Below are 24,184 nucleotides of genomic sequence, written 5' to 3' on the forward strand. Positions count from 1 at the left end.
TACATTGGCACAAGATCACACTTTAGTTCAGAGACACATTTGCATAAATACTTGAAATGGATCCACCTCTGCAGGTGGAAGTCTGAGAACATGTGGCTCTCCATAGTCCTGCAGCTCCGCAGCCCTGGAGGCGATGGATTTTAATACTGAAGGCAGTCACGGTCATTTGTGAAGACAGCTCGGGGGCGCACTTAGGGAGCAACCCCCATCTACACCTCTTTGACTAATTTTTTCCCCTCTGAGGTAGATTATTTATCAGGGAGACCAAACAGAAGAAAATTTTTTTCATTTAACTTTGCTAGTCCTTTGCAAACAGGCTGACTGAGTCTCCTGTTTGGGTCAATAAGTGCACGTTTTACCTTTTAACCTAAGCCCTCTACTTGAACCCAAGCAAGGTCCAGTCCACTAGATAGTAGACTTTAGGATCTGTTGTCCATGTCCTCTTTTCTCCTCCCCCTTATGAATTCATGCCCAACTGCAGGGACTGTGACAATAGGAGGCCTGGGTAGGCCATGCCACCTCCATAGGTAGGCTCAGCAAAGTGGGGACGTTGTCTGTACCCCAGCACCCCACGTCCATGAGCACAAGACTGGCCTCCACCCCACTGGATCACAGGGGGCACGGCTGGCTCCCGCAGGCCTTGGCATCCTCAGGTTTCAGAGCCTTGTCACAGGTGGCAGAGGCCTGGCCGTTGGGATCCCGGCACTCCACAGTCCGCCGCTGCCAGCCAGCTCCGCAGCTGCTCGAGCACTCAGACCAGTCCCCCAGGACCCACTGTGCATTGATCAGAGGCTGGATGACGTTGGTGGTTGCTCTCTCTCTGCTGTTCTGTATGCTGAAGTTCACGTCATTAGGAACAAAAAAGGAATATTTGACTTTGGGCCGAAAGACCTCACCAGGGACTGTCAGGAGCTGCACGGTCAGAGGCTCAGGCAGAGGCTGGAAGCTCTGCAGCCGCTCCAGGGTAGCAATGGAACCACTGTACTTAAGGATGGTCCCCTTCACCAAGATGTCCTGTTCTATGGCAGAGATGGCCAGGTTTCCGTTGAGCAGATATTGCCCATCGGCGGTCTTCAGTGCTAGGTAGTTGCCATCATTCTGGACCCCTGGGTGGCTCCGCTGTTTCACGTCAATGTTAGTGGCACCAGCTGGGATGGTGACGATGTCGTTGTAGCCATAACTATGATAGGAACAGAAAGAGACCCTTAGGACCAGTGGCTACTCAGTCCAGTGCCTCAGGAAGTTAGCATGCAGGTGACTGGAGGTAGGCAGACAAAAACCACTGGCAAATAATTAAGTAGTTGCCCCCAAATTCCAATAAGTTAGCTGCTGAGGCGGACAGGAATGTTTTGTGCATTGGGATTTTCAAGGGTTCTCGCTTTGCCTGGCAACTCTGTTTCAAATGTCTGGAGTTTAGCTATGTGGATCTTGACAATAATAGCCCAGAGAGGAAGGCAGCCCAGAGGGGTTTGAAAGCTGCGTCAGTGCTGCCAAACCTGGCAGCTCTTGACTCAAATGAGATCTCAAACACATTTAGTTCCCTTGCACTGGCATAAAACTTTGCTTGGCCACTTCCATACCCAGAGCTCAAACCCATGTGGGAAAATCTGTTCCACACACTTGTTCTACAATCCGGCCAGAATGGACATCTCACTCCACATCATTGAGTCAGTCAGTTCCTAGCATGTGGTTACTCTGGCTCTAGGGCAGGAACCAGGTAAAGCCTGCTTCTGTGGAACCTGCTGCTGGGCGCCCAGACACCACGAGCTGTGCGCTTCTGCGGGGGTAAGATGCTGTTTGGGGAAAATGTTCAACTCTATGGTAGGTCTAGGGCTTTATGTGGGATGGAGAAACCTTAGTTCTTCTTCTTCTGCTCTGGGGTAAAAGTATTGGAGCTACTTTAGCTGGGAAGAAAGCGATGAGGATTGCTGAGGAGAGTCAGTTGGTTCTTTGCTATGCTCGCCTGACACCCAGCTGGGCCAGCTGCTTAGTCTAGTGCGGCTGTGAAAGTACCCGCGGGCCCACATGTCTAACGCCTCCAGAGAGCTGGCCGAGGACCTCAATACCCCACACCCCTGCTTCTGTTTTCTATATCCCATGAGGTTAAAATTGAAAAGACTCCCAAGTTGTCTGCTGTAGGCTGGTTCTGTTCTCTGGGCCTGATGAGATGAGAGACAGAGAGGGGCACAGCGTGGCCTACAATGCACGCCCTTGACCGTCCTTGCCAGGAAGTGCGTGTAATGGCAGGAGAAAAAGAGCCCAGGAAATCAGAAGCCCAGGTTCTCTTCCTGGCTGTCATTAACTATCAATGTGACTTCATAAGAGTCATGTAATTGTTTTGTGCCTTAGTTTCTTCATCTGTAAATGGGGAATAATAGTATTGGCCTTGCCCACCTGATAGACTTATTTTAGAAATCAAATGAGGCCACAGAAGTGAAAGTACTTAAACAGATACTAGGAGCTTTATGAACGTGTGGCTCTAAGATGTGGGAAAGCGTCTGGAGTTCTCAGTTTCATGAAAGCACCTAGGCCACCCCGCCTTTTCTCTACCACCTTTTCTGAAGATCCACCTGCAGCAAGGACAGGACATGTCTGTTGTAGGGTAAGAGGTCCTTCCCAAATCAGGCCTGGAGGAGCTGCTTTCTGGCACAGGTCCCGGTTACTCAGTGTAGCTCCATTGCCGACTGACTCAGAGATGATACATCCCTATCCATGTGGCCTCTGGCTGCCCTGTGTGCCGCCCTCTCTGGGCCAGACCTGTGTCAAGTACTCTGCCCGTCTCATGGCTCCTTACAATGACTCTGAGACAGACAGGACTGCCGATGTTTCATAAAGAGAGTGAAGCTCAATACTCCAGGGTTATTAAGTAGAACCGCAATTTAAACCTGGGCCGGTGTGATTCCACAGCCCTGTCCACTCTTTGCCTCGGTGCAGAACTGCCAAGGACACTCACCTGGAGGGGTTGAGGGAACCGGAGACCTTCCTGCAGGAATTGCCTTTGCCCCCACACACCCCACATCTGTCCAGCTTAATAGGCGAGTCCACCACGTGGTCACAGCCAGCCTTGACACACTGGCCACGCACGCAGATGGCCAGAGTCTCCGGCCCACATAGGGTGCCGTCAATCACCTGCAGCCGGGGAGGGAAGGTAAGAGAGGGTGTGGTGAGCACAGAGGCAGCCCGCGGCTGGGGGTGGGCCAGGGGGCCTGTCTGAGTTCCAGAAGGATTCTCACCTTGGCCTCGAACACTTTGAACTCACTCCTCCCCCGGGCTCGGCAGAACAACTTGCAGCGGTCCCGGGGGGACACCCCTGCATACTTGGGGACCCACTGCAGGAGGTTCCCATCCACATCAGTGTAATTGTAGGCATTGTACTTCTCACACTGCTGCTCCCTGAAGCTTTTCCCTGAAAAGAGTAAGAAACGGCATGGAGTGAACACTGGGATTCAGGGCACCTTTCTTCCTCCTGGTTTTGACTCAACCCCAGGACGCAGGTCTTGTGTCACCTGGGCGCTACATTCCTAGACACACGCGACCGAGGTCCATGTGTGACCCTTACTTATAGGGGCAAGGAAAGGAGCATCCAGCCTCAGCTGGGCTTTCTGGGATAAACATCCTTTCCATTTGGGGAAGATATTAATTCTATTTTACAGATGAATAAACTCAGGCAGGGGACAATTCAGTAAGCTTGGAAGGCACAGATGACACATGGAGCTATATTTTCAGGCCTCTGCTAATTGTGCTTTATCTTGACTTCCTTGGTGACATTGGACATGTGGCCAAAGACTCCCAGACCTACATCTCTAGTTCTGATCTTGCCCCTACACCCCAGTTGCTGTAATTCTAGGAGTCTATGGGGGAGCTCCATTTGTAGGTACTGCAATTACCTCCACCTCAACAGGGGCCAACTCCATATGGCTCCTCCAGGAACTGGTTTGATTTTCGTTTAGTGATGCCATCATATTCCAGCCTGAGACTGGAATCCTGGTATCTTCTGAACATTTGAGCATCAACATCCACTATTTCCAACCTGACATTAAGTCAGGACAATCAGGACTATACTCAATGTCTCCATCCCACTCTCACCATCTCAGTCCACCTCTTGCCAGCCCAGGCCTTGTGGATTCACGCGAGACCTAGTGCCCAGCCTCCTACACAGAGCCTGCCTCCTCTCCCATCCTGCAGCATGCTGCTTCCCAAACAATCTGTCTGAAGTAAGACATGTTTTTTTTCCCATCATCCTGAAATTAAACCTGCTCTTACTACTAAGGTTCTCCATTCTAGCTGTACATCTGTATGGCCTGTGGAGATTTTTCAAAACATAGATGGCCATGGCCTATTCCTGAGATTCTGATTTCAGTACATCTGAGGGGTCTGGGCCTCTGTGTTTGAAAAGCTTCCCAGGTGACCTCACGGATAGCCGGCACGGAGACCCTCTAGATGCCATGTTAGCTTTCATGGACCGTTGTGGTCTGGCCTGGAAATGCTAGTACATTTTGCTTGACTCCACCTGAGAGGTGACTCCACCTCTTAATCCTTCCCCACCCAACCCTCTCATCACCATCTCTATCCTCCAGGCCCTGTGAAGCTTCTGACTAGCCCAGGCTTTTCCTTGCTCTGAATTCCTCGTAAACCTGGAGTCTGTGCCTCATAGATTAAGCTTTAATTGCGTTGTAAAAGGGGTTTGGATCTCTCACTAGACTGCAAGTTCCCTGAGGACAGAGACCATGCTTTGTGCATTTTTATGTCATTGATAACATCTAGTATAGTTCTAGCCACACAAGAGGCACTAAAAACATTTGGTGATTGAGATGGTGCCTCTGCAATCATGATATCGCCTATTGTCCATGTCTACCTTGTACCTTATATTCATTCCCCTCCCCCCTCTCTCTCTCCCCTGGGAACGCTTCACCCCGCATGCCAGGCAAACTCTCTCGATTCCAGGGCAAGGTTTCTAGAGCCTCGTGCCATTGCTGATCCTTCCCGTCTTGCAAAACTGCAAAGCCTACTGATTCCCCCATTAGACACCAACCCAATGCCAGTGTGTCTTTGCACTTGGATGAGTCTCTCTGAAAGCTCCGCTGTCTTTTGTTGCCTGCCAGTACTTCCTGGAGCTGCCAGTACAGAGAGGAGCTGGATGGGATGGTGGGGAAACTTCTAATGATCCTTCTTGCCAGTTCTGCTGCTGCCCCTACTGCCCCTGAGTTAACGTGTGTGCTTTCTAGTGGGTACTAGGGGGTAGGAATGTGCCAAGGGGAGGTAGAGACGGTGTTGCTTCCTGGGAAGGTTCCATTAGGCAGTTGCCATGGCGCCTAGGGAAGATGGGCAACTCTTCTCAGAAGGAATGTACACTAGAATCAGATTCAGAAATCCTCCCTCCGCCCTGGGCTGAATGTTGGCTGGGAAGACAGTGGAGGTTTGGCTCTAACACTTGCTTTGGAAAACCCTTCCATTCTTCACACAGACACGGGTTCACATGCCTCCAGGAGGATTATTATCCTAGACGCTAGCCCCTCTGCAAAGGCCTCCCTCCTTCCCCCGAAAAAATTTGGTTAGGAGTGACATCCTCTATCTCCACGTCTTGGAAGACCAGGGCAGTTTTTCTCCTTGACTTTGCCATGCTCTTTCAGCACAATGAGAGCTGTCCTGGGTCGCTAAGGGCTGCCCTAAAACTTGGTACCTTGTAGAGCCCATCTATGTCTGGATCACAGGAAAGCTGTGCATCCTGGGAGACCCACCCTCCTCCTCCTCTAGGGATCTGCTGCAGCAACAACAGCAGCTGCTCTGGCAGGTGTGGCCACAGGTGGCGATTACCATCAGGTGGGCATTCCTCTGTGTGGCACGACTGATACTTGGCTCTCCGACCCAGGCAGTATCTTCCTCCGTTCTGAGGCTCAGGGTCCTTGCACTCACGGTGTGAAAACTGGACTCCTCCTCCACAGGTCCGGGAGCATTCTCCCCAGGGTCCCCATGGGGCCCAGCCTCCATCCACCATGGCCTGCAACACACAAGGCCACACTGAGTCAGAAGTAGAGGTGAGGAGGCCTCAGCTCTTGGCGTGACAGGGGGGCCATGGCCCTGACTTCCTCATCTGGTCATGCTTATCCTGCTGCATGGAGTTCAGTGAATGGCCCTAATCATTCATTTAATGACTGTGTGGCCCGCTTGGCTGTCGGCTTTGTGAACACAGAGGTTGTGCTGGACTTGCTTGGCACTGACCCTCCAGGGTCTAAGACACCATGCCCTTACTGTGGTGCTCAATATTAGTTGTTGAATGAAACTCTTTTATGGGGATAAGATTGGGTCTAATGCGGCGGTTCTCCATCGGGGCCAGTTTTGTCCTCTGGGGACATTTGGCAATGTTTGGAGATATTTTGGTTATCACAACTGGGGAGGGCGTGTGCCGCTGGCCTCTAGTGGGTAGAGGACTGGGGTGCCACTAAGCCTCCAACAATGAGCACGCAATAATGAACAAGACAGCCCCCACAACCAAGACTTATGCAGCCCAAATGTCGCTGGTGCCGAGGCTGAGAAGTCCTGGTCTGAAGGAATAAGGATGGGGAGCTGTTGCCACTAGTCTACAGCTACAGTTCCTGTGGGAAGATAATGCCGGGACGAGAACAGGGTGGGTTCCTACTTTACAACCGACCTGTGAGAACAAAGCTTTGCCTCTGGTGGCTTCACAGAGTTTTCAAAATGAAAAAAATTGTTTTAAAAATTACAAAAGTGAAAAAGTACAGGGGCCGGCCTGGTGGTGCAGTGGTTAAGTTCGTGCGCTCCGCTTCAGCAGCCCGGGGTTCGCAGGTTCGGATCCCAGGCACGGATGCATGCACCATGCATCAAGCCATGCTATGGTGGCATCCCACATATAAAACAGAGGAAGATGGGCACAGATGTTAGCTCAGGGCCAATCTTCCTCAGCAAAAAGGGGAGGATTGGCAGCAGGTGTTAGCTGAGGGCTAATCTTCCTCACCAAAAAAAAAAAAAAAAAGGAAAAATACAGGAATGTGTAAAAAAGAAAGTAACACTTAAAAAAAATACCATTACCCAGATAAAACTATTGATATGATTTTCATCAGTATCCTTTCATGCTTTTGCTCTGAATATATAATCATAAAGATGTGGTGTTTTTATTTTACACAGATATGATTCTGTCATATATATAGTATTTTATAGCTGTCTTTTCCCATTAAAAATAGATGATAAACATCCCATGATCATTCCATGTCAACCTCTCTCTGCATGGAGCTTGGCTCTGGTGCTGGGGAATGTTGGACAGACGCATGAAGCACGGGCGACAGGAGAGGGTCAGGCCCCAGAAGAGAAGCTCAGTGTCTGAATGGGGGGAGGGTCGAGGTGGCTGAGGGTGAATCTGTGAGTCCTGCGCTGGCTCTGGCTTAGCAAGAGCGTGTGTCTCACTCGGCCCAAGCAGGCTCCTGACACTCAGTGCAAGGGACACGCCACTGAGGACAGCCCTCTGGAGAGTGCTCAGGCCACCCTGGTGATTCAGCGCTGGGCGAGGACCAGGCTGCAAAACTCAGTGGATGCTGTTTCACAGAGATGGCTCAGTGACTCGCCCTAAAAGAAATGTGATCAGCCTCACAGTTTGGAAGTATTAAGAGCAGGGCAAAGAAGTGAATCATTTAAAACCTCTCCCTGGTATTACCTTGGTTTTTCTTGCAAGTCTACCCTGTCCTGGGCCAAGTTTTCTCTGCCTGGTTGGAGGGGGCTCTGCTTCCTCCTCCCCTCCTCCTCTTTGGGTGTGGAATTCCCACAATGACTCTCCTGCTCTTAACCTCTAATTACACATTCAGCTCAGACATGGTAGGATGTGAATGCTTTTCCCTCAGTTCTTGACGGGATGTTTCTCTTCTGCTGTCACTCTATCTGTTCATAATAGAATTCATCACGGCTTCCATTTACTGAGTGGCCACGTTCGGTCTTTGTGCTGGAGTGTTTCACACCTATCACCAATTCTCACAAGCCCTCAAGTCAACTCCAAAGGAGGAGTTCCCCAAACACCCGGAGGACGGGTGGCATCGTCCATCTGCTGTGAGGACAGCCTTGAAGCGCTCCTCTCATGTGTGGATAGACAGGCTTTACTTTGCTTATTAAACGATGAGTGATTTTACTTAGAAGTTATAGTTGCAGCCTGGTTCAAAGTCTCTTAGTTCATGGCTCTCAAGTGTGCTTCCCTCCTTGAACATAGCCCTCCCCCTGCCCTCTTCCCCCACCCTCCCAAGTGGCTGTCCCTCACCTTGGGCCTCTCCACTTCCTCCTCAGGCAGACAGCTGCCATCCCAGCAGAGATGCCCAGGCCCACAGGGCGTCCCGTCAGCCCAGGGCAGGCTGCCGTTCTTCGTGTGGCAAAGGGGCTCCGCGCCATCCATGTGGCACCAGAGCTGGGCGCAGATGTCCTGCACAGAGGTGTTGGGGCAGTGGCGGAAACCCAGCCCAAAGATCTGCTTGCACTGTTGGTCCAGGTCATAGAGGGCCCTGCGGCCTGGGAGGTCTGTCGGGAGGGGCAGGGCCGAGGTGGGGGCGTCCAGGAGACAGTCTCCTGAGAAATGGAGGAAGCAGAGGGACAAGAATAAGGGGCAGGGGTTCCCCCTCTCAGCTCTCCATGGCCTCCCACAGTACCCTTAAATTCCTATTGATGGGTTTAAGGTCTAGGCATCATGGTTTCCTTGTCAATCTGAAAACTGTCAACACTCAAACATCTATATAGAGGTTATCCAATTGTTGACAATTAGTAGCAAATTTTTTTTTTAGGATTGAATTTCTTTTGTTATCCAGAACATCTTATATGCATTCAGTGTGTGCCTAGGGAATGCCAGTTAATTATAATACTAATCTATGTCACAATACAATTGGGGATGTAAATGGGCTCTTAAAAACCATGGCATGCAAAATAAAGCCAAAGTATCGATGTTTGGATAATCTATTATTTTTGTCACATTATTTTATCATATGTGTCCCTGCTGCCTTCAAATGAGAAGAATCAAGAATAAATTGTGTTTTCACTGCTTTACTCAACAAGTGGAACTGTTTTAACCAGGCCCCCTCCCTCCTTGCTCTCACATGACTTGCTCCTGCCTCTGCCATTTCTAAGCTATCATATGAGCTATCTCTCTTCTCTCCTTGGTACTACAAATGTTCTTCCATTCCTTTAAGCTCTGTTCAAACCGACCTCTTCCAGACAAGTCTTCTCAGGCTGCTTCCACCCACTTTGTGACTAATAATCTCAATTAGCCAGAACTCAGGCTGCTGGAAGATGGGGCAAGGGAGAACATGCTTTGTGGGAATGGTTGTAACGCATGGGAGGGTGGGTGAGGGACACGTCTCTGCAGTCTCTTCTAACGCTCAGTGTCTGCTCTGTGATGCTCTGTGATGGAGCACAGCTGGAAACAGTGTAGGTGCTATTAGCCGTCTAAGGGGGCTGCCAGACAGAGTTCAACCGCTGGCAGCTGGCAGGAGAAACCCGAGGGACGCCTACCGTGCCCCCCATCCAGGAGCTCCGTGAGGTACATGGCACTGCAGGGAGACCAGGGCAGCGTCTTGTTTAGGTGGACGAAGAGGGGCGCCATCATGTGGTGCTTATCCATGGGCCCAAAGAGCCGCGTGCAGGGCTTGGAGTCGTCGTGGGGCATGCTGAGGACGTGCCCTGGGGATGGAGAGACCCGCAGTCCACCCCAACCAGCCTCCCCTGCCCTCCAGCCCACCCGCCCTGCCCTGAGGGCTCCCCACATGGTCCAGTACTCCCCCACCCTTTCTTTCTCTCTTGAGAGAGAGCCACACTCTGCTGACACAAAAGCTAACCAGTCACTAGCTCCTCATGGGAACCACCACCCCCTTGTTCCTTAAAGATTTTTGTTTCAGACTTGACCCCGGGGTTTTCTCCTCCAGGGAGCTTTCTTAGAGTGCCGAGGAACACTGATGTCCCTTTACTTTCTGCCTCAGCCTGTCCTAAATTCATGTTCACCTCAATTATTCGCTTGCTTACAAATCACTCTCTTGACAGCTATCTTCCCAGAATTCTTACTGCTCAGCTTGGATATGGCATCACAACTTTACCCAAGCATTGGTTTCATGTTCTGGCGTTTTCCTGGTGACCTCTGACGATGGTCCAGGACATTATTTTAACATTTTGGCCTTATGCTCAGGGTGGGAATGGAGAAAGCAAGCATCTGTTTGCACAGATCACTCTGTCAGAATGATGAGGGAAACCGGCTAAGTCTGCGGGCTGATATTCCTCAGCCCCGGGAAGAGGCGGTCCCTCTGACACCCTGGAGTAGGCTTGGGCATGGCAGGTCTTACCTAGCTCATGGGCCAGAGTGTAGGCTGCCTGGAGCCCCTCATCCTCGATCACAGAGCAGCTCTTGCTGGGGTCGCAGATTGTGCCGATGTCCGCCATGCCCAGGGTGTCACACATCCCCTCCTTCCCACAGAAGTTCTGCTTGGTGGAGAGAAAGAGCGTGAAAACAGAGCAGAAAATCTTCCTGCTCCTGTCCTCCTGAGTTGAAGGAAATCTGTAAGCCAAACGCCCTGTTTCTTCACATAGACTGCCCGTGTGAGGAAGCCTGTTTCTCTTCCTACGATGCTGTGTTCTAGGGCCGGCTGGGACTTGGAGAGCCTGTTTTGGGAGGCAGGTCAGCCTAGTGACTAAGAGCACTGACTCTGCAGCAAGACTCCTGGGACTGACTATCGGCGCTGCCACTGGTGGCCACTCTGTGCCTCAGTTTCCTCAGTTGTAAAATGTGGCTAACAGCAGTTGCCTCATGGGGTCGTCGTGCGGACTGAGGAGTGAACAGGGCCTGGCACACATTATTACACTCTCTAGACTTCAGGAAGCTGTTGAAATCACACCAGTGGGTAGGCCTCCTGAATTGGGGCGATCTTGAGGGTGACCCCTGGTTGCCTGCCCCTATGGTTAACAACCATGAAGATAGACCTCCTCCCTTAATTCCAGCTCCAGATTTCTCACTGGGCAGTCTAAGCCCATTTCCTCTTGTTATGACCTCAGCAGACAGCTGGTCACAAACTTTTGGAAAAGAGCCCTTACAAGATTCTTCTCCTTCCCTTGCAAATACCTCACACTTGTCCTCATGACCTCCTCCTCATAGTTCCACACATGAGGCTCCTGGTGTCCAGCTGGGGCCAGCAGGGAGACATTTCCCATGTTTGGGCAGGCCTAGTGGTCCTCCCTTTGATCTGCCCATCCCGTCTCCCTTCCTCCCCGGGGTTTCCGGAGCCAGCCACAGACCTGTCTGGTGAGCAGAATGGCCGTGTCGAAGTGTTCTGGGTGCCGGTCGCTGGGCTGGTTGAAACGCCGTTGCCAGTTGCAGAAGTTGCGAAGCATCAGCCCACCATTGTCGGACACTTCCGGGCCCCACTGTTCATCCTCCACTATGAGCACTTTCACCACCATCAGGCTGACGGAGTTCCTGATGCTGGGGTGCTTGTAGATGCGGGCTGCCACAGACATCAGCGTCAGGATGTGGTTCTGTCGAGGAGGGAACAGGCAGACGGAAGGGTTCAATCTCCTGGCCCGTTGCCTGCCCACTGCCACCACCCCTTATTATGCACCCCATGTGCCAGGCTCTGTGCTGAGCATCTGACATATAGCATCTCGATGAAGACTCACAAAACCCCTGAGGCATCTGGCATTGTTTCTCTTCATTTTACATGTAAGAAAATCGAGGCTCAGTAACTGGCCCCAAATCACAAAGCTAATAAGTGTAAAGCCAGCATGTGAACCCAGACCGCCTGGTTCCAAAGCTTGTGCATTTAACATCTAGACTAGCCACATGTGGCTATGTAAGTCTAAATTAATTAAAATTCAATAAAATTAAAATTACAGTTTCTCTATCACACTGGCCACATTTCTTCTTCTTTTTTTTTTGTGAGGAAGATCAGCCCTGAGCTAACATCCATGCTAATCCTCCTCTTTTTGCTGAGGAAGACCGGCTCTGAGCTAACATCTATTGCCAATCCTCCTTTTTTCCCCAAAGCCCCAGTAGATAGTTGTCTGTCATAGTTGCACATCCTTCTAGTTGCTGTATGTGGGACACGGCCTCAGCATGGCCGGAGAAGCGGTGCGTCAGTGCGCGCCCGGGATCCGAACCCTGGGCCGCCAGTAGCCGAGCGCGCACACTTAACTGCTAAGCCATGGGGCCGGCCCCACACTGGCCACATTTCAAGTGCGTCAATAGCCATCTGTGTGTGGCTTGTGGCTACCGTATTGGACTGAGCAGACAGAACATTTCCACCATCACAGAAAGTTCTGTTGGATTGCACTGGTTGTTCTGCCTTAACCTGGACACCAACCATCTCTCTGCCAGCTACCCTCCCTGTTCTCAGCCCAGAAGCAATTATCTGAGTGCTCAAGGTTAGTAGAAGTTCCCTCTTAGAATCCAGTTGGGCATTTTCCTGATGTCTGTTGGGGTAACCTCTACCCTTCAGGATGGGAATTGTTAAGCCCCAAGACTTTCCTCTAATAATCACTACTAATAATGGCTACTCTACAGTCACAGGGCCCACACTTTACATATCCCCTCATTAAATGCTCACAATAACGCTGTGAAGTAGGTATTGTAATCCCCATTTTACAAATGAGGACATGGGGGTTCCCACAAATCAGATAACTTGTCTAAGGTCACACAGCTCTTAAAGCCAGATGCCAGGCCGGGCGCGTCTGTCTCCAAGGTCCACGCTATGCTCATTACGTTTCCCAGCGCTTGGCCTCCGGTTTCTGCCTAGACAGCCCCGAAGGGTTTATTCCCTTCCGCCTGAGGCTTGAGGGAATCCAGTGGGCCGAATGAGAGCCAGGTGCTGAGGATCACACCTGCTCTCAGTTCCACCCGGCGCAGCTGAAGTAGTCTATGTCATCGCTTGGCCCCTGTCCTATCCCTGGGCTGCCAACTGCTCCCAAGGCTCTGGAAGAGCCTGTGTCAGAGCTCACTCTCCTGCCCCAGGGACCTCTAGAAGGGAGTCTTCTTGGATTATTTTGCAGAAGAGGAGACAAAGGGGCAGAGGCACACCTGCCTTCAGCCAGGAGTATGGCCAGCTGAACTGCCACTCACCTGCCCTGCTCCCTGTTCCCTAGGGCACCACCTCCCGTAAGCCTCTCTTTCTCACTCCTGTGGTCTGGAAGGTGGCAGTGGAAGGAGGGGAAAGAAGGGGTGAAAGGCTAGAGAGGGACATTCCACTGGCTGAGGCCATGTGTGGGAGTTCCAGACGAATCCCATTATTTGTGAATGGGATCTGTCCACCTCGCAGGCAACAAGCCAAGTATTTTGTAAGCCTACAAACAGGGGTTGGCAGGTTACTTAGCATGTCAAGCACTCCAGCTATGTTTAGGCTGATGTAAACATCTTATCAGCAAAGCTGAAACTTGGCACTTGCTCCTGGAGTTGGATTCCTGAGGGAAACAAGCAATCACATCATTATGCAACTGGGGGTGAGGGCTGAAGAGTAGTAGCTTGCTGAGGCTACTTCCTGGCCAGGTCTTCACTGCTTCCAGGGGGCAGAAAGAGTCTCCTGGTCTCTTGCCCTAGGAAGGCCCAGGGTCTGATGGGCCTGGGACCAACTCCTGGAATTTCTTCCGAGGCAACCTGCAACTGTCCTCACAAGATTTCTTCCCTTTGAGTCCCAACTTAGCAATCTCAAAATTGGGGAGATGATATCTTACAAAGAAGGTGTGAAGACAAGAGATGGAAGCTGCTCAGCATGGGTCCCAGAAGGCTCAGCACAAGGGACTGAAGACTTGAGGTTTGAGAATGGACTGCATTCCCAAGCTGACCAGATCAGACTGAGGCTCTCAGGTAATGCAACTGAGCAGAGACCATGTAACAGCCACGTCCCAGTGAAAACCAAAGGCACAAGGGTGCAAATTGCTGCATGAAGGATGGGGTGAGGCAGTGGTCTTCCCGACACTAAGGTCTTCAGGGAGTCTCCTCCTTTGCATTTCAGGGAGCTCGCATCATCTTCTCTAGACACTGAATAACTGTCAGGCTGAGCCGGCTTCAGAGCCATTGTCTTTCCAGGCTGTGGGTTAGACTTGAGGACATTTCAAAATCCTTCTGGTTGCCTTCTCAGGAGATAATTTCCATTGCAAGAAGGCTGCAAGGATTATGTGGGTCTCCAGTGTTTCTGTTAAAATCTCAAATCCTGGTCCCGCTTACCTCCCCTTCTCTCTTGTCTCACTGAACTTTTAGAGACAGGACGCCACCATCCCCACCACTAGCTCCTCTGAGAAACAGTGGCAGGAATGCCTGACATCTGCAGTGTGTCTTACGCTTCCCTAGGGGGAAGGACCACTGTGCCTGGTGGGGTAGGTGGCCGTAAGTCTGTAAGCCTCTGATTCTCAGCCAATCCCCTGGGCCAAAAGGGCAGGCCTGACTTACAGTCCCACAGAAAGCTGGCTCAGGAGCTGGTCAGGGAGAAGGTCATATCGCTCGCTCCACTGCCTGGTGTCTATTTACACTTCCCCGCGCACCATACAGTGAAGGCTGCTTGCTGAAGACTGTGAATGGGATCGTGGCCCTGGTGGAGTGGGAGCCGCAGCCCCGCAGGCAACCTCCAACAACCACGCCAGGTAGGCCGGAGCCCATGACCAGTCCAGCCAGGGGTGCTCAAGCAACCTGGCTCTTGAAGGACTTGGGGATCCCACGCCCTTAATTCTCATTAGGAAAAGGCGGGGCATTTTCGGGGAGTCTTCTTCTCCACTGGTGCCCCCAGGACCTGGAAAAGAGAAAAAATGCTCCAGCCAGCTAGGCTGGGACAGAGCCCTCTTTGATTCTTTGACCTACAGACACGGAGATTCCTCCCTCAGAGCTCCCGAGGCAGCCAAAGCCAACTATGGTGGGAGTCTCGGGGAAGGCTGGGCCTGGGCCAGACGCATTTCCAGCAGCTCCTTCTGCTCAGAACGTCATCCATTACACTTTGCTATTTGCTCTTCACACCGTGAGTCCTACCATGTTTCCTTGCAGCATGCCTGGGAGAGGCAAGCAGAGGAGGAGTGGTAACATGGAAACCCTGTGACCCCAGCAACCGGCGCCATTACTGTTCCTTTCGGGCATCTCTCTGGGGCCTGAGACTGTGCTGGGAAGGCGGTGGGTGGGGGAGCAAAGGAGGAGGAAAGAAGCAATAGGAGAAAAGAGGGGGTCCAGCACGATGTCCTTCATCTCCTTGTTCTCCAAACAGCAGGGGGCAGTGCCACCTCTCCAAAGCACACATTTACCAGAACCACAGGGAGTCAAGCTTAGATACTCAGAGCTGAGCGAGCTGAAAGGCAGGTTTCTCTGCCATGTGGGGCAGCAGAGCTGGCACAGCAGTGGCTGGTGTGTGACCACACTGCCCTCCCACTCTGCCATCACCGAAGACAACTCAAGTAGCAGCTGGGCTTCCCGGAGCACCCACTCTGCACCATGCACGGGGTCGGGTGTTTTCCATGTTTTAGTGTGTCCTCAAGACCGTGCTAGGACATTGGTATAACTATTCCTATTCTGCTGGTGAAGAAAGCGAGGTAGAGGGGCCGGCCGGGTGGCGTAGTGGTTAAATTTGCCTGTTCTCTTTGGCAGCCCAGGGTTCACAGGTTCAGATCCCGGGCGTGGACCCACACACTGCTCACCAAGCCATGCTGTGGCAGCATCCCACGTACAAAATAGAGGAAGATGGGCACAGATGTTAGCTCAGGGCCAATCTTCCTCACCAAAAAAAAAAAAGAGAGAGAGAGAGAGAGAAAGTGAGGTACAGAGAAATTGGTAACTTACTCAAGGACACTCAGTTATTTCTATTACCCTTCAAAGGCTATGCTCTTAATCACCACACTGACTGCCACCCTTCTTTGCTACTGCAAGGAAAACTACCGCACAGCCAAAATAAACTCAAACCATTGTCTATGCACCCCCCATCCCCCCACTGCAGGGGAGGTGGAAGTGGAGAATCAAAGGTCTTTGGATATTAAGGCATTTTCTTTGGGCAATATTTCATATTGCTGATCATTCTGACTGCATCAGACAAGAGATGGAAAAGACTCATTCTGTTGCCAGTGGGAGAACATAATGCACACGGATGTAATATTGTCTTTCACCCATGAAGACCGGGAACGACTGGTGCCACCCCCAGGACCCTCTCTGCTAAGCAGAGAGTCCAGAAGCTCAGCTTGCAGCTGATACACGGGCGGGACAGATTTCCCAGCCTGGGTGTGGGCACAGCTCAGCACGTCACTCACTCCCTTCCTGCTCCGGTTTCATCCCGGGAACAATTAGCAGCAGCCGGAGGCAGACAGAGTTAATGGTCTCTTCCGAGGTGGTCCCTCCTCTCAGAAAGCCCCCTTTGTCTGAGCCCCTTAACTCTGAAACCAGATAAGAAGGTGGGAGGCCAGGGCCCCTTCTGTCAAGGGATTAAGTGAACTCAAGTGTACAGAGTTCTGGAAAACTTCACTGTCGCTTGGCGGTGAGACCAGCCTGGAGCATGGCTGACTCCTTCTCTAGGCCTGACGGTGGTTTCCTCTCAGGAGAGGGCCTCCCACTTCGGCTGGGCATCTTTGGACTGCTGGATTCAAGGACCCATTTCCATATCACAGACCAGTGTCGGGGGTGAGAGAGCCACAGTCACAGCCTCTCCTGGTGCTGAGGCAGCAGCGGGGCACAGTAGAGAGGAGCGTGTGCTCTGTTCCAGACACTTGGCTTGCAGACCTGGCCCTGCCACTTACTAGCTGTGTGGCCTTGAGAAAGTCACATGTCCTTCCTCCTCTGCCTGCCTCACAGGTGTCTGCACTGAGGTGATGTGTGTAAACCACTCTGCAAACTGAACACACTCAGAGAGTGGCTTCCCCACAGCGCTGAACTTGCCAGAAGTCTCATCATGAAGCAGCCTCACAAATGCTTAAACTCAAATTGATTACCTAGTTCAGGTGTCTTGCTTCACAGCTGAGGAAATCCAAGCCTTGGATGGGGGTACAGTCTCTCTCCATCCTTGTCACACACCCCCCGGTTGCTAAGACACCCCCAAATACCTTCCATCTTTGTGAACGAAGCCTGCAGGAGCCTCCTTGAAGAATTACTTATAAAGAGCAGGATTCTATTGTGGGGAGATGGGTCTGGGCAGGTGAGGTCTTGGGGAACCAAGACTTGACATTCACTTTGTCTTAGCTGAGCTCATGGGCCCTTTTAGGAAGCCCAGGGGATTGAGCTGAGAAGTTCAAGTCCATCCTGTGGCATCTGGTGGCACAGCATTGGCTGGTGTGATGACTGGTGAGCAGTCAGAACAGAGGGGCCACTAGGCAGCCATAGAAACAGCTGTGCCTCAGCCTCTGCCCCACCCAGCATTGTGACAGCAGGGGTGCAGGTGGGCCGTGACATAATGAGACCAAGGGGAGGCGACGGGGCTGGTCTAGCTGACCTGGACGTAGACCCCATAGGGAGAGGAACTGCCTTCACAGGTGCCTGATGCCTGTTCTGATGTGCTCTCCTGACCCACGTGGGCTGGCTGTGTCTGTGAATGGTCCAGAAACCTGTGTATGTGGAGAGGGAGGAGATGGGACAAGCATGCGCTTGGTCATCCAGCCAGGAGTCATTTGAGGGTGGGAGTCCTTCTGGGTGGCTCTGCGAAGAGAAAGCCAACTTGCCTGAAGCAGCCCTGGGGCAAAACCCAGCCCAGCCTCCTGCTTCAGTGGCCTGGGAATCCTGGAGCCCAGCACCAAAGCATGTCTCCTTCCAGATGGCTCTGATATCTGGAGATGCCAAGTGTGTCCCTGAGGCAAATACTCAGTATCCTAAGTGTCTAGGTGATGAGCTGAGAGAGTGAGATGGTCGGAAGGCGTTAGGGAGGAGATTTTGGCTCTGAAGACTGAAAAGCAATTACTTTTTCTGCTGTTTCTCCATGTTCTTTTGCCTTTCCTACCTCCTGATTCTCAGGCAGATGTCAGAAACCGGTCCATGCATGTGGGGGAGGGCAGAGGAGGGGCTCAGTATCTCAGCTCTGACTTTGCACTGAATGTACTTCGGCCTCTTTCTGGTGGAGACCCCTAGTAGCCAGGCATGGCGGTCCTAACCTGAGATGGGAGAAGCCCCACTTGCCACCCTCTCAAGGACTTGCTTGGGGAAAGGAGTCAGAGAAGGTGACTGGTGCCTCCGCCTGTTCTCAGGGTAGACAGGGAAACAGATATTCAATCAGCAAAGTAGACACAATCAGTAGACACAAAGCCTGTGGGGCTCAAAGCTGAAGGCTTTGAAGCACTGAAGGCTCAAAGCTGCCTTACCATTTTCTGGGAAAAACGAATACCACAACAGCACACAGGGGAGCCTGCCCGGGGTTTAACTGGCCCCTGCAATAGCCAGGGGAGTAGCCACATCGACCTCCCATCCGTAGCTCTTCCCATCCTTTCATCTAGAAAGCATTTCCCAGTGATTGGAGAGTAAGAAAGATGGGGTGAGAAACAGAAGAGCCGACTGCACCTTATCTAGACTCTTCTGCACAGGTGATGCTGGAGCACTCGGTGTCCCCAGCAGTCGGGCACAGGCTGAGCCTAGAATAGGGTTCCCAGCCAAGATTGCCATCACTGAAAAAGTGTTAACTGAGCTGCAGCAGTGGCCAGGATCCTTGTTTCAGGGAACTGTGACCTCCGGGCACGTCAGTTCGTCTCTCCCTGGCACATCTCTGGTTCTGTGCTCCCCAGGGGAAGAGAAAGTGCAGCCCTCTCCTGAAACCCCTACACTTCACCTGGTCCTTGGGGGAGGTGTTGGGATGTAGGGTGGCACAGACACCTCCTGCTGAGTCCGCACCATCTGTGAATCTAGTTAGAAACGTTTTGGCTATAGGAGCTGTCCCCCGGACTCAGTTTTCCTGAGTAGAGAGCTGTGTCTGGGCTGAGAGCAGCTGGGGTGGACCAAGTATAGTTCTGGCCCCACTAGGAACATTAACTGAGAGTTCATACCCCACTCTCTTCTCCCCTCCCCTTTCCACCGAAGCTTCAGTTTCCCGGGCTGAGCCCCCAGGCAGAAATTCTGTTCCCCTCCCTTCTTGTGCTGATGCTGGCACTGCCAAGTTCTGCCAGGGCCGAGTGCCAGGTTGGCAAGGTAGTCCATGCCCTTTGATCAGAACCAGCTGGGCACACAGAAGTTGGGCAGCCCCCTTCCAGGTTCAACTCCCTCCAAACAATGTCTTTTACTTATGGCAACCTCAGTTCTGTAGGCAAAGGGAATGAAATAGCCACATCTTTTCATCCCAGCTGCCTTTCCTTGGGAGCCTCTCAGGTCTGGAGACAGCAGAGGGCTGAGAAATGGGGCGTGGGGTGGATGTTCTTCCAAAATGTTCAATTTTCATCTCTGTTGGAAGAGGCAGGTGCCTGGGGGGGCGATGCTTTAAAACACACTTTCAGTTCAGTTTGCCAACTGCTGCAGGAGATTCAAGATGCCAAGGGTGGGGCGAGCAGCGGGGAGGATGAAGCTCCCGGACCTCCACTCTAAATTGGAAGGGACACGGTGGGGAGGGGCAGTAGGTAGCCCAGGTGTCAGAGGTTAAGAAAAGAGTTACTGCGCTTTCTCAGAAAGGAAAGAACCTCGTTTGGGGTCGGTCTTGGGAGGATGAGGAACGTGAAGGATTTTCTCAGAGAGACTGGAAAGGGAAGAATTTGGAGACTCTGGGAGGTGACTGGGAGCCTCCAGGCAAAGCGAGTCCTACCTGCAAGTCGGCTCCATAGAAGGCGGCCATGGACGCATCGGCCACCAGCAGCGTTTCCACGAAGCGAGCCTCAGACACAAACCGCTTGGTCCTACTTGTGGCCCCCAGGGGTGGTGGCAGCTCGCTGGCGCCTTCCGCCTCCTCTTCTTTGCCCCCCTCTTCCTCCTCCTCGTCCTCTTCCTCCTCGTCTCCTTTCTCCTGCCTCTGACCCTCCCACTCGGGTCCTTCAGGGAGCGGGTGGGCTTCGCTGGCGGCGGCGAGCCCGGCCCCCCAGCGCTGCAGGCGGTGCGGCTGGTGCAGGGAGCCCCCGGCCCCCTGCGGCTGGATGGTGAACTCCTCGCCGTCCAGCAGGAAGGAGCCGCTCAGCCCGCGGCACAGGCTGACGGCCGCCAGCGACTCGGGCTTCCCATTCACCGTGCCCGAGAAGAAGCAGTCGCGCAGCTCCCGCTCGCCCCCGGCCGCCTCGCCCGAGCCTCCGAGGCGCTCAATCTTGAACTCGGGCGCCAGGAAGCTGGCGTCGGGCGCCAGGCGCAGCACGAAGCCCTTGCCGAAGGCGGACAGGTGGAGCGCGAGCTCGCCCGCGCTGCCCGGCAACCGCGTGGGCACCACCAGCTCCGAGGCCTGCCCCCCGCCGCCGGGCCGGGCCGGGGCGCCGCGGGCGAGCGGCGGCGGCAGCAGCAGCAGCAGCAGCAGCAGCAGGAGCGGCGGCCACCGGGGGGCGGCGCGGGGCATGGGGGCTCCGGCTGCGGCGCGGGAGAGGGAAGAAGCCGGCCCGGCGCGGGCAGGTGCTGGCGGCCGGAGCGCGGCCCGGCCGCTCTCTCCAGCAGCGAGACGATCAATCAGCTCGCCGGCCGACTCGGCCAGTGGGCGCCTGGCGGCGGCGGAGGTCCCCACAGCCCCTCCGGATGGCGCAGCGCGCTCCTCCCGCGCCCGCCCGCCCGCCGAGCCGAGCGCGAGCAACTGGCTGCCCGGCCGCGTGCGCCGGTCCTCCGCCCCTGCCCCGCGCGCCGTCCCCGCGCAGCCGCCTCCTGCCTCCTCCCCACCCCGGGAAGCACCGAGTGGGCTGCCGAGCCCTTCGTATTTATACTTTCTTCCCGGCTTTGACATAAGAGGTTTATTTTTGATCTCTCACTATTCCCGTTTCCCCTCCCCTGGGATCAGAGAGAGAAACTGAAGAAAGGGAGCGAGAGAGGAGAGAAAAAATTTTGGATGAAATGTAAAACCAATCAGGAGGCAGCGAGACTTCCCCCACCCCCACCCCTCCTTAAGTGTCAACTCCAACTTTTTCCCCTTCCCTTTACGCGCGGTCCCACGTTAACTCCTACGATGCTGTACTGGCCCTTCAGGCAGTCTTTGGGGAGGCCCCAGTCGCTCCCTCCTCTAAGGCCGTGTGCCCGGGCCACGTCCTCTGAAGAGGCTCCTGCACTGACCCCCAGCGACAGCGTTTGGCTCCCTGCAGAGTCACTCTGGGGATCCGACTGTGTAGAAGAATGGTCTCTGGAGAAGGTTCCAGAGCTTTTAAGTGTAAAGCAAAAGAGGGAGGTGGGAAAGGTCATACTGAAATCACGCTGTCATGCTTCCCACTAAAACCGCATTTTCACCCCAAGCTGGGGATTGGGGGTGGGGTGGGGAGTATCACATGGTTAACGCAACCAAGGACTCTGTTACTGCATCCTCGGGGGGCTGGTGGGGCACAGCCCAGCACAGTGGTAATTTACCAGGGGTGAGGTTGGCAGCAAAGTGGAATCACCCCAGAGGTAAGGTAAATGTTTCCCTAGGAAAGCAGCAGATCCCCAGGAACTGCATGTCTGGCCCTGAAAACTGTACTGGAATACTGTTCAGGCAGGCCCCCTTTCACTGCACTGCCCACAGCTGTGGGTACAAACGTGTATGAGAGTTGATTCATTCTGTCCCATACTGCCACCTCCCCCTGGGATGAGAGGGGACTGAAACCAGAGAGAGAGGAATGGCATGGTCTATAGTCCTCTCTCAAGACCACAGAACGCGGCACTTGGTGGCACTCAGACTTAATGCACAGGTCTGGATTGGATTCAGGTCCTCTTCTGTATGTAAGTAGGGGCTCTGGAGTTGCCCCTCTCTGCCCTTGCTGCGAGTTGTCAGTGTGGGAGATTCATTGGGATGAGGACCTTTAAGTCCTCACCTGCCCCCAGCTGCCCCGTTCTCTGCCTAGGTTGGGGGTGCTGACAGTTGAGGTCATCCCTGCCTCTTTTTAGCCAATCAAACTCCTTTCAGCAGCTCCTTTCAGAGGTTCAGCATGCACGTGAGACTCTCAGGGCTTGTTATCTCCAAAGGGGAGGCACTTACACAAGCAAAAGTACTTTTGCGACTACAGAACCTGGAGGAAGCCCTGCCAAATTCCCTCCAAGTGTCCCCTCTCTCTGCTTTCTCAGAAACACGGAAGGATGGCTTTGAATTAGACAAAAGAAAGGATGAACTTCCCAACCTGGCATGCTGCAGAATTGTCTTGCCTGGACAATTTACAAGACAGGACTCACTCAAGTCTTGGATGTTTCAGGGAAATACTTCTGGGGGCAGGGGAATGGAAAGAATGGCCTCTTCAATCCTTTACCAAAAATGAGCAAAATGTTTCATCCCAGCACAATGGTATAATAGCCTGGGAGAGTCTGACCTGGGCAGGCAATGAGTAATGCCATTTTGTTTCTGGTCTGTTGCAGCATTTTGATCACTGGTCTTTGCCTCTTAAAGCCCCTTTTCCACCCCTCTTTGTAAGCGTCGGAGAGCAGCGGGATGGAGTGGTCGTGCCCAGTTCCACTTCCTCTCCTCCTGCACGTATACTAATGTCAAGTGGGAGACTTAACCAGACCAGGGAAAGTCTTAAATGTCCTTGGAGCCCTCTGGTCTCAGTTGGGAAGGCTCTGGAAGTTTTTTTTAAATAGAATGAAATGGCACCAAAGATAGCCCTTTGGAAGTTCCTTTGCAGAGAGAAATCAGAGAGTGAACTCGGAACTTGATTCTGCTCCATTTCAACAACAACAATACAACAACAGCTGCGGCTGGCTCACTGCTGGGTTGAGCCTGCAGGGCTGCCCGCTCCCTCCACTCTCCAGGATTCACCCTTACCAGGAGATGTGCCTTGCTGGTAACTTCCAGGGTGGCGCCTGCCACTTGGCAGTATGACCTCAAGGTGTCAGGCTTGCCTTAGCTGTGCTTAAACCTAGCGCCCTTGCCGCTGGGACTGAGAAGGGTCCCTGGTTTGTGGTAAAAGCTGTTAGGAGAGTGGCGGATGAAACAGTGCAGCGAAACAAACGCCAACCAACCAACCAGCGACAATCCCAGAGGGCGATTCTGCCAATGCCCGATTTCCTACATGACCACGTTCTTTCCCAAAATATGCTGCAGCGTTGGCCCAGGGGCCAACTCTGGCCCCTGGGCTAGTCCTGCAGGCTGCCTGTTTCTGTCGAGTCCACGAGCTAAGAATGATTTTTACATGTTTTAAATGGTTGAAAAAAATGAAAAAGAATGATAAAATTTTATGGCACTTGAAAATGGTGTGAAATTCAAATTTCAGCATCTGTAAATAATGTTTTATTGGAATGCAGCTACAGCCATTCACTGACACATCGGCTGTTCTTGGGCTGCAGGGGCAGGGCTAAGGGAGCCTAAAATGTGTCTACTCTGGGGCCCTTCATGGAGAAAGCTTGCTGACCCCTGATCACGGTGAAGTAGTATGAATTTGGAGTCCTCAAATGTGCAATGTGGGATGATTCAGACTCAGTATCTGAGATTCGTGTGGAATAAGAAGCTCAGAATAATTTCTTGCTCTCAATATGAAGGGGAAATTATACAAAAAATTCAAATGAAAATATCTGTTTGTCTTTAATTCTGTATCTAGCAGTTATTTATTATTTAATTAGTCCTTAAATGATTAAAGAACTTTTATGTTTATGATATCTTATGCTGTACGTCTATTGTGAATTTTAAGTTTTTAATTAGTGTATACTATTAGTAACTGGTTATTTCTTGGTTTATAACTAGAGTTTTATAGAGTGATTATTATAAATTTATAGTGTATACTAAGCTCTGGTATTCTCTAGAATCTCCTTCCAATTGGAAGAGACATTAGTGGTCATCTAATCCACTTCCACTTGCATTTTGCAGAGAAGAAACAGAAATGCAGAGGTTTTAGTGACTTACCCAAACACAGATAATTGGTGGTAAAATTTTTCCTAAAATACTATGGTACCCCCTGCATGAAGATAAATAATCTGTATTGCTTTAAAATTTCATGTGTAATTCATACCTTTTAGTTAAAATTGAGTGCTTACTCTGAGCCAGGCACTGTTCTAAGGGCTCGTTTAAATTTAATTTTCATTTAATCCTCAGTTATAATAGCATCATCTTTTGAGTGCTTGCTGTGGGCTAGACATTGTGGTGCACAGCTTACAAGCATTATTCCACTTCATCATCATGATCACGCCCGGAAAAAGGCATCCTACAGATAAAGAAATAGGGTTAGA

At 52.2% G+C, this 24,184-nt stretch overlaps 1 protein-coding gene across 1 annotated transcript; it reads right to left on the bottom strand.

The window, feature by feature from the left end:
* ADAMTS8 (ADAM metallopeptidase with thrombospondin type 1 motif 8) lies at nt 1–20,736 on the bottom strand. Its single transcript, XM_004438513.3, has 9 exons — nt 19,686–20,736; nt 11,263–11,502; nt 10,317–10,452; nt 9,496–9,663; nt 8,258–8,559; nt 5,815–5,998; nt 3,234–3,406; nt 2,954–3,129; nt 1–1,180 (listed from the first exon to the last, which is right to left on the bottom strand). The coding sequence occupies exons 1-9, from the start codon at nt 20,415–20,417 to the stop codon at nt 610–612; spliced, it is 2,682 nt and encodes an 893-aa protein (XP_004438570.2). The 5' UTR covers nt 20,418–20,736; the 3' UTR covers nt 1–609.
* Between the last annotated feature and the right edge of the window lie 3,448 nt (nt 20,737–24,184).

This window comes from Ceratotherium simum, chromosome 7, assembly GCF_057802395.1.
Source record: "Ceratotherium simum simum isolate JZ-2026a chromosome 7, ASM5780239v1, whole genome shotgun sequence".
Lineage (NCBI taxonomy): Eukaryota > Metazoa > Chordata > Mammalia > Perissodactyla > Rhinocerotidae > Ceratotherium > Ceratotherium simum.

Excerpts from the sequence above, each read along its gene's own strand:
- ADAMTS8 (XM_004438513.3), bottom strand. The coding sequence starts at position 20,417 with ATGCCCCGCGCCGCCCCCCGGTGGCCGCCGCTCCTGCTGCTGCTGCTG. Across the intron at positions 8,560-9,495 it reads GCTCCTGGATGGGGGGCACG|GAGACTGTCTCCTGGACGCC; the intron begins GTAGGCGTCCCT and ends TCCATTTCTCAG. Across the intron at positions 1,181-2,953 it reads GGTTCCCTCAACCCCTCCAG|TTATGGCTACAACGACATCG; the intron begins GTGAGTGTCCTT and ends TTCCTATCATAG.